The 12,904-nt window shown below is 58.2% G+C and overlaps 1 protein-coding gene across 1 annotated transcript; it reads right to left on the bottom strand.

The window, feature by feature from the left end:
- Positions 1–8,645: 8,645 nt before the first annotated feature.
- SRXN1 (sulfiredoxin 1) lies at positions 8,646–11,148 on the bottom strand. The gene is made up of 2 exons (XM_039498850.1): positions 10,654–11,148; positions 8,646–9,393 (listed from the first exon to the last, which is right to left on the bottom strand). Exons 1-2 carry the CDS (start codon positions 10,810–10,812, stop codon positions 9,190–9,192), a joined length of 363 nt encoding a protein of 120 aa, XP_039354784.1. The 5' UTR covers positions 10,813–11,148; the 3' UTR covers positions 8,646–9,189.
- Between the last annotated feature and the right edge of the window lie 1,756 nt (positions 11,149–12,904).

Below are 12,904 nucleotides of genomic sequence, written 5' to 3'. Positions count from 1 at the left end.
CCGTTGGGTGTTACTCCAGACCCTGGTCTTGTGATCGCCTCCAGGAGCTTGTGCCAATGGCGTTCGGGCTGGCAGCTGGCTAGGTTCTGATACCTAGGTGCCCACCACTGTGGTATCTGGTCTGGGAGAGAGGGAAGTCACATGGGGGGTGCTGGCTGAGACAGGGGAGGCCACATGCTGGGAAAGCTACTGTCCTTGTCTAAACCATTTGGGAGCCTCGCTGGGAGAACATGCTCTGGATTTAAGGGGGAGATTAGCAAAAACGTTAAGCATGAAACTGTTGGCCTAGTGTGTGCGAGCACCTACCTAGCTCCTGTGTGCAAAGCAGGTGAGTGTTTGTGCCAATGGGAATTCTGATCCTTTGCAAAGGCAGCTCTGCCATTCACACGTGCAGCCGCTGGAACTGTGCATGCTCATTAGCAGCACAGCTGGGCACCATCTGGGCCTAACTCAGCATTATTGGAAAGGAATTGCTGAGGGCAAGCGGTGGCCACGATTTCCCCTGCGGGTGGGAGATTCCAGTGGGGTCTGGCTAGTTTGCAAAACCCAGAGAAACTGGCTGTTCCACGTAGCATTGGTTTTCCAGGAGTTGCTCGAAACATTTCCCCCCTTAATTTGCATCAGGGCTTTTCTAGAGACAAGTAATAAAGGAACAACCTCCCACCACGCACCTAGCTGAATGAGTCGGGTTTCAGGTTCTTTCTTCTTGTTCTTCTACAGTATTTCTGTGACAGTGTCCCTCCGAGATCGGGGCAGGGCCCCCTGAGCTGGGTACTGAACAAGCACAGAGCAAGAAAGACAGGCCCTGTCTCAAAGAGCTTCCAGTCTGCTTGCCTTGCCTCTGGGATGATAAACCAGGTAACAGCCCAGAGCTCACAATTCTCTGGAACCCCAACCTCAGCACTTATAAGCTCTGTTCTCACTCTAGAACCCTGTTTTTTCAGTGGGTTTCTGATTCAGCCACACAAGTTCTCCCCTCGCTTGCTACCATTATATTTCCACAAGACCCACACAAAATATCCCTTGCTCTTGTGCTAGGTGGTTCATTGTAACAATCGCTGTTCCCTGGGCTGATGAAACGAGGAGATAATGAACATGATTTACTTGGTATTGGTCCTGCTTTGGGCAGGGGGTGGGACTAGATGACCTCCTGAGGTCCCTTCCAGCCCTGATATTCTATGATTCTATGAAAGACCACGAGCTCTCACCTTCGCTCTCTCACACCAGTTTTACAGTGTGACTCCACTGGCTTCAGTGCAGTTAGTTTTGATTCCTCCTAGTGTGAACGAGAGCAGAATCAGGCTCTGCATTGGTTTCAGCCGCATTTGAAACACGGCAAAACAATTCCAGGGCCTGATTTAAAAAAAATCATTAGAACTGCATGAGAAATTAATGTGCAAATACGTGAGCAAAACAAGTGTGCAGTTGTTAATGTTAGCAAAAACTGTTAATTTGAATCTTAGTAAAAACCAGGCGCTCATCTTCTGTCAGATGAAAAAGAACAAACTGGTTCAGGTGTAAGAAATAACACGCTCAGGCTTGTAGAGAACGTTACAAATAACAGAATGTATTAAAACGGGTACATTTGTAGTGCTGTTTTTAACTTGTTATAGACGTAGGCTTTGTGCAGAAAAGATGTGGGAATCAGATGTGTGTGGAGGTGCATGTAGGGGTGACTGTTACATATAGCCCATACCAACGCTGATCTGTCCTGACGCGGGGAAATAATAACTGCCCTGAGTCAGCTCCCGGTGCTTCTTGGGGGGCGGAGCAGGCTTCTGAAAACCACATTAAACTGCCATAAAATGCCCCTGTGCTCCTGTGGGAATCCAATCCAGCTCTGCGCCTCCTTTCAACTGGAAACCAGATCCTGCCTCGGAAACTTGGGCCGAGGCACCAGGTTTATCTGAGTGATTTACCAGGCTGGGTGACTGAGGGGCTCGTTATGTGTTGCTCTGTGGCGTGCCAGCTCCATTAACGCTGGTATCGGCCCTCTCCCCACAGTGGGGGTGAGCCCAGCCAGCATGGCGCATGTTCTGATTCTCTGGGCACGCACCAGGGTGGAGGTGACTTCAGGGCGTGCGGGCTCTGACATGCCGGGATGAGCTGTCTTCGGAGGAGTAGCTGCTGGGGGGATGCAGAAAGGAAGCTGAGTTCTTGTCCTCGCGAGCTCCCTGGCCAGCCTACGGTTCGCTATTGGTGGGTGGAGCCGGAAAGGTCTGGGCAGTGCTGCAGCCCTTACTCACCTGAGTAGTCCCATTGACTTCAGAGGAGCTACTCCCATGAGGAGCGGCTGCAGCAGGATCCTAGTTACTAATAGACTTTAAGGCCAGAAGGAACCATCTAGCCTGACTCCTGCCCTTGGCCGGCCCCAGAACCTCACCCACCCACTCCGGCCATAGGCCCTAGCCTCTGGCTGAGTTCCTGAAGGCCACAGATCTTGATTCGAAGACTTCACAGTGCAGAGAACCCCCCATTTACTCCAGTTCACACTAGTTCCCGCTTCCCTCCATTGTATGACATGCCATGAGCCCATCCCCCGCCCTGTCAGACGAGGGCAGTGACCCAGCGGCCTTCAGAGGCCGTATTCTGGCCCCCGCGTACCAACGGGCCTCGGCCTTCAGCTTTCTGAGCGTCAAGCCCTTACTGGCCACCCAGGGTCTGCCCCGGCTTCGCGTCTCATCCCACCCATGGCAGAGCTGGTTGCACAGCGCCCCCTAGCGCAATCTGCAGCGAGAAGAGCGCCCCCTAGGGAGTCACCGACACCACGCAGCTCTCTGGTGGACGCAGTCTCCATGGTCTCAGTGGCAGTAGGTGTGACAATGCCTTGGCAGAGGCAGAGCGACAGGCCTGGTGGGGCAGGGCTCTGAGTGGGAGCTTGGAGCTGGCACTTCCTTCCCACCTCCTTTTGCTCCAGTGTAGAGCAGAGGGGGTCTCTTCTTCCAGGGACAGCAAAGAGGGGATGGGCTTCTGTCTGGCGCCTTGGCTCTGGGGGTGGGAGAGGCTCTGTTAACTACTCTGGAAGTGTGGGGTGCCTACCCCTAAAGGACAAGAGTGGGGTTGGGGGTTAAGCACAAGGTCTGGGCTCTGGGCCTATCCCATCCCTGCATCACCATCAGCTGCCGGGCAAAGGTAAGTCCCTCTCCTTGCCAACAAGCTCCATAGGCCAGGAGCTCCTCTCTCGTCTCCTACCTGCCAGGCTCCGCGAGCCGATCCCCGAGAGCCTGGAATGCATTACACGCCTGTCGGGAGGGGAAGTCTGTCCCAGTTCCGGACCTGGGGACCCTCACTAGCCAGGCGAGATTGAGAGCGAGTCCCACAAAGAGCCTTTGTTCCTCTGCTGGAACGAATGGATTGGAGACAGCTGAGGTCATTTGTCAGTCTGCGTTACCGGAGCCCTTGCAGGTCAGGCAGCGGGAAGGAGGGAAGGGGGACAGGTGGAGAGACAGCCAGCCGGACAGACAGACAGAGCAAACAGCTATAAATAACAGCAGCTCTCTCCAGAGCCTGTTCCTGGGGCATCCAGCGGGGGGTGGGACTGGCAGCCACGGGCTACGAGGGGCGAAGTTTTATCTCGGACTCTTCTGGCTAGGGGAGGGGCCTAGACTTCGGCCAGGCCTTGCGCTGGCTTGGCAGGACTCGGGGCAAGCCACCCCTGCTCACCTCTGCCAAACACAGCGTGGGCTCAGACTGCCCCACGGCTGCGTCTAGTCCTGAGCTCACCTGTAGGTCTGCATCGCTCCTGCTCTCCCAGTCTGGGGCTCCCACCTCCCACCCACCCCATCTGCCAAGGCGCGTCACTGCTGACCCGCAGCCCTGAGCAGAGATGCGTCCCAGAGCCAGAACCAAGCATGGCCTCATGCGGTCAAGCTCTGCACAGTCCTGACCTGCAACAGGCCCCGCTAGTCCAGATGGACGGGCCTGTCCTAGCACTGTCTGTCTGTCTGCCTGCGCCCAGCCGGGCGGTATCTGTCGGGTCACAAGGCAACAGTGAAAAGCAGCAGTTGCAGCTGAAGGGACCATGTCTGCCCTCTCTCCATGACCTGCTCGCTTTACCCCCGGATCCCTTTGCAGCCCTCCCCGTGCAGGGACGTCCATCTCTCCTGAACGGGGCAGTGGGGGCATGAGGCTGAGATCAGCCAAGCCAGCCCCCTGGCAGCTCAAGCGCAGCCATGGTCTGTTTGCAGAGGAAGATGGAACCATGGAAGATCAGGATTCGGCAGCAGGTCGTTTCAAGCCCGAGGCTGCTCCCTGGGGTGAGCTGGAGGAGGAAGAGCTCAGTGAGGTGTATGTGTGGGGTGGGGGATGGCTGGGGGATTAGTGCAGCTTTGTTTCATCCCTGCCTGTGGAGTTACAGTTTCATTGAGCTCCATTTCACCCCGATCCCGATGTTAAGGGGCATAAATCTAGGAAGGATTCCGGGATGAGCTGGGGTTGCTGAGGAGGGATGAAGCCAGCCCCCGGGAAGGGGCAGGGGGCCCACACACCCGGTGTCTGGAGTGAAACTGATCGTCCCAGAGGTGCTGAGTGGTGGGAGCAGCAGCGTCCCTCCCGGTGACCCCTCTGCCTCCGTTGGAGCAGTGACCAGGTGCGGGAGGTGGAGCCGAGGGCAGGGTTCCTTTGAAAGTCTCCCTCTGCAGCCACCGAAGGAGCCACCTCCTTCCCTCTCTCTAACAAGAGGAAACTTTTTAGCACGCCACAATTCTTCAGTGAAATTTATGGCCCACGAGGGAGCGGCCTGCCAGGGCTGTTCTCTGCCCGAATGGCTGCCGCGCTTCCTCCGAGGGGCCGAGAGCTGCTTTGATGCGACGCAGGCAGGCCTGCAGCTCCAGCGCCAGCTATTCGGCTCCTTCCCCTGCAGACACACACTGGCCCTGCAACCCATCCACCCCTTCCCTTCCCTTCCTCTCCAATGCCTGCTTACGGAAATGGCTCGCTCGCAAGCAGGCTGCTGGTGGCAACCGGTGGGAGCCCCCGAGGCAGCGTGGCACGGGCCTGTGGAGGCAGCGTGCCACGCCCGGCGAGCCAAAGGCCCATCTAGCTATCGTGATGAGGGGCAATATGGCAGATAGGCAGGCAGCTAATCATCTCCCTCCCCACGCGCCCGCAGCTCAGCGGGCACTGCCCAGATCTCACTTGGTAGTAAAAGATCCCTTAAAATCCAGGTGAACTGGATTAACTCCTCCTCCGGAATCACCTCCTTTTATTATTTCTGTAGCCCGCCCCAAATCAGCCTTGTTAGGCAGGCTCTGCCCAGAGGAGTATTGTCTAGTGGGCAGAGCAGGGGCCCGGGGCTAGTCCCAGCTTGGGTGAGTCAGGGCGCCCTCTCTGTGATGTGGTTTCGATACAGTCTCCCCCAGAGGGCATCGTGACGCCTGTGGGGTGTTTCTGGAGGGCTTTCTGCCCCGGGCCTGGGGTGCGCAGAAGTGGAGTGTAGGGTTTGCAGAACCCACCTTTAACCGACTTCCCTACAATCCCCCAGTTGGAGGGCAGGATGTCTCAGCCCCTGAGTGGGTCCCCCGAGCTCACGATACCCAGAGCAGAGAGCTGAGTCCAGCCAGCCCCTGGGACAGAAGCTGGGAGGGAGCAGTTGGTGCCACATTCTCTGGGAAGCACCAGCCTCAAATGTACCCCTCACCCTGCAGCCAGACGACACTCTGTCTTCCATACTCTTTGACCTGCCCCCCCGTCAGCTCCCCCCGATGTACCCTTCTCCCACAGCCAGGCAACTTCCCCTCCATCAGAGAACCCATCCTGGCTCCAGCCCCCCAGATCTTCTCCCACTGTGCCCCAGCCCCTTCTGCCCCCATCTCCTTCCTCTAGCTTCCGTGTTCTACCGCCAGCAACCCAAATCCCCTCCACCCCTTTACCATCTGCTCCTCATGGGCCGTGGGTGGGGGTTGTGTGTTTTTTGGGGAGCTATTGGCTGGCTGCACTGCCTGCAGACCCCTCTGCCCCCCATTCCTTCCCCAGCCTCCCCATTGCACCCCCATTCCTCCTGCCCCGCCATTCCTTCCTCAGCCCCCAGGACTCCCAGCTCCATCCTCATTACACCACCAGCCGCCCTGATCTCCCACGTCACCTCCAGGCCTCCAAATCCCCCCTTATCCTCTGTCCTTTCTTGGCTGTGAGTGGGTTTGTGTTTTGGGGGTGTCTTGGCTCACCACACCACCCCCAGTTGACATTGAGGGTTACACATCTGGTCTGGAGCATCTGACCAGCATCTTAGAGCATCTGGAGCATCTTAGCTCTGAGCTCCCCCTCCAATGGACCCCTGCGGGGAGGGGAGCATTGGGTCTGGTGGCATCTGAGGGGGGTCGTGACAGGCCGGCCATCAAGGTTACAAATGGGTCCTGAGCCCATAAAGGTTAAGAAACTGTTCTCAGGCCTGCCTGCTCTGCTGTCAGCATTGCTGCCAGAGCTGGAGTCAGCCTCATGACTCAGACCTGTGAATTCTCTATCATCATTTCTTTATCCCCCCCCCCCCCTCATCAGCACCACATACAAGAGCAGGGTGAGTCCGGCTGCCCGTTTCTGGCACAGTTAGTGGCACAATTGCACCTGCAAAAGGGACCCTAAAAGACATATTTCAAGCACTAAGTGGAAATACGTTAAAACTAACCAGCGGAGCGTCCCGCTCCTGGCTATTCTTGGGGCAAAGAGGTGTGTAAGCTTCCAGAAATGGAGAGACGCATAAGGCCAGATTCAATCCCTGACCTAGGGATCAAAGCAGGTGCGGAATAAGAGCTGCGCCTGCAGTTACGCTCAGCGGAATAAAAACGATCAGCTCGTCCTGCCGTGTGACTGGTGCCCAGCCGTGCTCAGGAAGAAGTTTCCACCCATGACTGCTCAATTAGGTGCTTCATGGGCGGCTCATGGCTTCCTTGAAAGCCCCCCGCAGGGACCACTCTCGAGCCAGGCTACCGGATGAGATGGACCATTTCTCTGTTCCGCTCTAGCGGTCGGTCCCTATGCTCCTAGCCCCGGCGCTTCCACGGGGGTCCCCGGTTTCTCTGCAGGGATTCCTAGGACTTGGCCAAAGGGAGAAGCAGCATCGCCCCCTCCTGGCCTCCGGCTGTCACTAAACCTCTGCAGAGTTTTACCGCTCACACAGCATTTACCAGGCCACTGTGCTTGGCTGAGTAGGAAAATTCGCCAGGCAAAGGGAAGGGGAGACGGGCTGAGGGAGGCCGAGTGGCTCTGAGTGGGTGACGTTTGGAGAGCTCACCCGAAAGCTCCTTAGGGTGGGGGTGGGGGTGGGAGGGTAGCCGTTAGCGCATCAGGCTGGGCTCCGTTTAATCCCACTCTGCCCCTGCTGGGACAGGCGCTCTGTGCGGTGGAGGGGAGACTCGCCCGGCTCCTGGGGGGATGGGCATAAAGGGGTTTGAGATCCTCAGAGAACAGAGTTTAGAGCTGCAGCACCTTAGCAGCGGCTGAGGATCCCTATGGGAGCGATGGGGCCCAGCTGAGAACTGTGCGGAGCTAGGAGCGTTCCAGAGCCGGCTCCATGCTGGGGGCGGGGCGGGGGGCAGAACACGCTGCCCTGAGCCCGGCCCCACGGCAGCCAAGTGCCATACGGCCCTTAATGAAAAGAGTCCCCCAGCGTGGCTGGGACGTGTCCCCCAAGGTCACACCCAGTGTCAGTAGCAGGGCTGGGGACAGAACCCAGGAGTCCTGGGGCTGATCTATCTAAGGTACTTCTGTAGCTCCCGTTACCATGGTATCCATGTGCTCCACAAGCATCCAGGTGTTTCTCCTCCCAGCACGCCAGCCGTGCAGGGCAGGGCTTTATCCCCACTGTACAGATGGGAGCTGAGGCCCCGGGAAGCTCTGTGACGTGCCCAGGGTTGTGCAGGAAGCCTGGGGTGGAGCAGGACAGTGACACTGGCTTTCCCAATGCCCAGGCTTGTGCCCTAACCACTGGGCTCCCCTCCCTCCCAGAGGAGACGAGCGCTGCCAGCCAGGCATCCGATCAGCTCCTTCGGGTGCCTGGGGCAGCAGGTGAGAGCTGGGTCCCTGGGCACAGTGTGTTCTAGGGGTGGGGGCAGCAGGTCAGCCTGGGAAAGCCCTGAGTGGGACAGGGCACGAGGTGATTGCTCACTCCCCAGGAGACAGGAGGAAATGGGGTCATTTGTGCCCGCCCCGGGCGGGAAGAGAAATACAAGCAGCCCAAGGCCCTGCTGCTCCTGCCATCAGTCAGCTGACAACGGGGTAAGGCTGCCATCTGCTGTCTGCTCCGGACAGCAGCAGAATCTGATAGTCCATCTATACGGACCTGTGTACACCTACTGCATACAGACACACCCGTACAGGCTCGGCTCACGCCCACCTCATACGGACACACCCGGCTCAGCTCACACCCACCGCATACGGACACACCTGTGCATGCCTGGCTCGGCCCACACCTACTGCTGACACCTGCAAGTCTGCACAGCTGCACAGGTTCAAGCCTTGGGCATATGCGTGCTCCTGTGCTGTGTGGTTCTTGCACAACGGGCAGTGTTCTCTGCCGGCTCCTGGACACATCGCCACACGGGGACACACTGGATCCCATTCCATTTTATTACATAAATAGGTTACAAGAGTTTCCCCCTGTAATAAAATAAACCCCAAGTTCCCCCTCCCCCACAGGCCCTCTTTTCCCAGCTGAGCGCTGGGACACGCCTGACCTCCCCTCCTTTCCCTTAATATCTGGGCTCTGGCCTTGCTCCTTGCCCGCCCATTGAGGCTGGGAAGCAAGGCTCCCTCATGCTTATGGGCGATAGACACTCCTGCAGCTGCAACCCCGCCCCATCCCACCTGCAGCCGGGAGCATGGCCTCTGCATAGAGGCATTTCTGCCCAGCCTGCTTCAAGGTCCCTGGCAGATCTCAGCTCCTGGGGAGACCAGCAGCAACAGAGACACAGCAAAGAAATGCAGAAAACCGTCCCGGGCTTAGCTCCCGTTGCAAGACAGGTGCCCCTGGCTGCTTCAGCCTGGGACATCCCAGGTGGCAGGTGCAGAGTCCCTGGAGTCCGGCAAAGGGCTCCCCCTGCAGGTGAGGTTGGGTGTGGAGGGGTCAAGCAGGCAGCTCCCATTCCTGGGGTTGATAGCGGGTCTCTGAGATAAGGTAGGTGGCTCTGGGCTCCAGGAATCGGGCTCCCGCCACAGGTCTGGTGCGGAAGGTCTGTTCTGACCAGCGAGCGGCTCCTAGCGCAGGTCAGGGGTGGAGGCGCCCAGGTAGGTGCGAAGGTCGCTGATGTTCGACGGGATGATTTTGGCAGGGATGGTCTCCCTGTTCAGCCGCTTGTACGCTGCGTAGCGGTGACACCCCCCAAAGGAATAGAAATAATCCCCCCCTTGGCTGCCTTTGATCCAGAGGATGTCTATGGGGGGCACCTTGTCCGCTTTCTCCTGGGGAGCAGAGAGAGAGCGTTAGAAACAGGGTCAAACAGCAGCAGGGAGCTAACGCCATCCAACCCATCCGCCAGGGTCTAAAGACTCACCCCTCCAACACCCAGTCGCCCCAGCTGTGAGCTTCCCCGCAGCAGTGCCTGCTCAAGATACAGGCTGACATTACATTCCTGGCAGTATTGGTATAACTCTGTGTTACCAGCACAATCTCAGCATTCCCAGGATGAACGCAGGAAGAGCAGGCACATGCCACTGTGCCTACTGCAGTGAAACGCTGCCATCACCCGTACAATCCCAGCATCGCTCAGCGCCCCCATCCCAGCATCGCTGGTACAATCCCAGCATCGCTCAGCGCCCCCATCCCAGCATCGCTGGTACAATCCCAGCATCGTTCAGCGCCCCCATCCCAGCATCGCTGGTACAATCCCAGCATCGCTCAGCGCCCCCATCCCAGCATCGCTGGTACAATCCCAGCATCGCTCAGCGCCCCCATCCCAGCATCGCTAGTACAATCCCAGCATCGCTCAGTGCCCCCATCCCAGCATCGCTGGTACAATCCCAGCATCGCTCAGCGCCCCCATCCCAGCATCACTGGTACAATCCCAGCATCGCTCAGCGCCCCCATCCCAGCATCGCTGGTACAATCCCAGCATCGCTCAGTGCCCTCATCCCAGCATCGCTGGTACAATCCCAGCATCGCTCAGCGCCCCCATCCCAGCATCGCTGGTACAATCCCAGCATCACTCAGTGTCCTCATCCCAGCATCGCTCAGCGCCCCCATCCCAGCATCGCTGGTACAATCCCAGCATCACTCAGCGCCCCCATCCCAGCATCGCTGGTACAATCCCAGCATCGCTCAGCGCCCCCATCCCAGCATCGCTGGTACAATCCCAGCATCGCTCAGCGCCCCCATCCCAGCATCGCTGGTACAATCCCAGCATCGCTCAGTGCCCCCATCCCAGCATCGCTGATACAATCCCAGCATCGCTCAGTGCCCCCATCCCAGCATCGCTCAGTGCCCCCATCCCAGCATCGCTGGTACAATCCCAGCATCGCTCAGTGACCCCATCCCAGCATCGCTCAGTGCCCCCATCCCAGCATCGCTCAGCGCCCCCATCCCAGCATCGCTGGTACAATCCCAGCATCGCTCAGCGCCCCCATCCCAGCATTACTGGTACAATCCCAGCATCGCTCAGTGCCCCCATCCCAGCATGGCCAGCGAAGCGCTGCCATCCCCAGGATGTCTAACCCTGGTATTACCTGGATGGTTTTCATGAGACTCGTCACCTTGCTCTCCTCCAGGGCTGAGGGGATGGGTCTGATGAGCACCCTCATGGGGACATTGTGTACGGTGGGGATGTTGTCGGAGTGGATGCTTCTGTTCCCCTGGTCTTCTTCTGCTGGGCTCGTGCTAGCCATCGCTTTGGCCCAGCCCCTGCCAAGAGCCCCTCGGAGCACACGCCACTGCCCACCTGCCCACACCTGCGGCAGCCACTCCTGCCCCAGAGCCCCACGGAGCGCTGCCGGGGAGGCCTTACGCTCAGGCGTGGATTGCACCGTTTGGGAGTGCAGAGGAATCTGTCCCCCAGCCCAGCTCCACCTGGCCTGGGTCACCGCCCCGGGTGGGTTTCTCAGTTGCACAAAGCTTTCACGCTGTGCTTGCAGCCTGGGGCCGGGTTCTGGGTCACCTCCCCGCACTGTGTGCGAGGTGCAGAGGCTGTTTCCGGGAGGGCGAGTGCAGCTGAGTCACAGTGAGTGTGCAGTGTGCAGTGTGCTTCACCCTCGCTCACAGGGCAGCCGGGAAGCCAGTTCCATCATCGCTCCCCTGGAGGCGGGGCCTGCCTTCCTCTGCCGACTCAGAATGAACCAGCAGAACGGAGTCAGGGCATCCCACGAGGAGTCCGGGGGATGGGGCAGGCCGAGGGCCTGTCTGCTCAGCATGGCCCTTAAAGATCCTAGGCTGCAAGTCCCAGGAGCCCAGTGTCTTTAACCAAATCATTAGCTCCTCGCCCCAGCCTGCCCTCCACCCCAGAGGTGGCTGCCTCTCAATGTCTCGGTTTGGGATTGTCCAGCCCCACATACACATAAACCTCTGCTCCCAGGGTGATCAATGCCCTTAGCCAGGGAGCTCCTTGCAGCAGGGGCTGCACAGCGTGTTGGGGACATGCCTGGCATGCAGCCAGCGCTACTGTAAATAAATAACCCTACAGAATGACCGTGGGCCCCAGGACTGCCTGAAAGCAGCTGGCAGTTGGGACATGCGCCTGCCGTGACAGTTCGGCAGGGTCAGCGGCCGGGTGGTTATAAGTAGGAGTCTGTCGGTCTACAGCCCCCACTCTCAGCTCACTGCCCTCTCACTTCAGGGAGCCCTGGCCTGGCCCGGCTGACTCTTACCAGAACTTTTAGGATCCTGAGGTTTACTGTGGGTGGGTCGTTAGGATGAGGCCTGTAGAACTACTGTCCTGTTTGCTGTGCAGGGACATTAAAAATCCCCTGCCACTTTCGTCCTGAGCCAGAACTTTGTTCCGGGCTGAACTTTTCCTTCCCCTGCTGCATAGGCTGTTTACATTCTCCACCCCAGAGGTGGCCGCATTCCAGTGGCACTGAATGACTCTAGCATTGATGTCCTTCCAATCCCTGAGGACGGACGGTGCTGCATTAAAACAAAACCAGAAAATGTGACTGAGCAGCAAGGAATGAACGTTGATATCCCAGTCAGGTTTCTATATGAGGGTTGGTGTAACAAGCGAGGGCACTATATTGGGATCTATCCACAGCCTGGGTCCAAATAACAGAGGTGGCCCAATTACAGCTCGGTCCTCTGTTGGGTCATCTCCCTCATCCTCCTCTTGTAAGACATCGTCCCAAACGGTGCTCAGCTGGGGCAGGCCCAGAGACACGAGGGCTCTGACGTCCCCTCCCTCTCACACCTGAAGACAAGGTGGTGCACAGCCACGTGTAATTACTCCTTGTAACGGGCACAAGTGAGAACAAAGCTGATCGAGGGCTGGTGTGCATAGCCGATGAACCAAGCCAGGCGCGGGTGCCTAGCAAGGCGGGTGTGAGTGCAAGCAGGTGAGATGGGTTTGGGTTTTGATCCTAAAGATGCACACCTGTTTAGACAGCAAATTGAGCGCAGGCCTTGTGCTCCTGGCAGATCTTGGTGTCACAAGCGGGTGCACACGCAGTGGAGACACTGGGGGGGCTCCATGGTGGCTCATTCAGCAAAGACTCCAGAGCCCACGGAAGGTACGTCTACACGGCAAAAACAAAAGGTCCCACAGCAGCAAGTCTCAGCCCGGCTCAGCTGATTCAAGCTCATGCTACAGGGCTACTATGAGCAGCGTAGCCCTTCGGGCTCGGGCTGGAGCCTGGGGTCTCAGACCTGCCCCCCTTGCTGGGTTTCAGAGCCTGGGCTCCAGCCCGAGCCCAAACAGCTACTTCTATGGGCCGTGGGTCATTTTCTGCAATGAAGACAGAGTCAGTTGGGGCTCCAGCCCCCTGGTGCCAT

This window comes from Mauremys reevesii, linkage group 13 (genome assembly GCF_016161935.1).
Source record: "Mauremys reevesii isolate NIE-2019 linkage group 13, ASM1616193v1, whole genome shotgun sequence".
NCBI lineage: Eukaryota > Metazoa > Chordata > Testudines > Geoemydidae > Mauremys > Mauremys reevesii.
Note: the sequence above shows the minus strand (reverse complement) of the source record. Positions and strands in the feature narration are given on the sequence as shown.

Bases quoted from the DNA above. Each gene is read 5' to 3' on its own strand.
- SRXN1 (XM_039498850.1), bottom strand. From the start codon at position 10,812: ATGGCTAGCACGAGCCCAGCAGAAGAAGACCAGGGGAACAGAAGCATC. The intron at 9,394-10,653 runs GTAATACCAGGG...TCTGCTCCCCAG, and splicing joins GTCTCATGAAAACCATCCAG to GAGAAAGCGGACAAGGTGCC.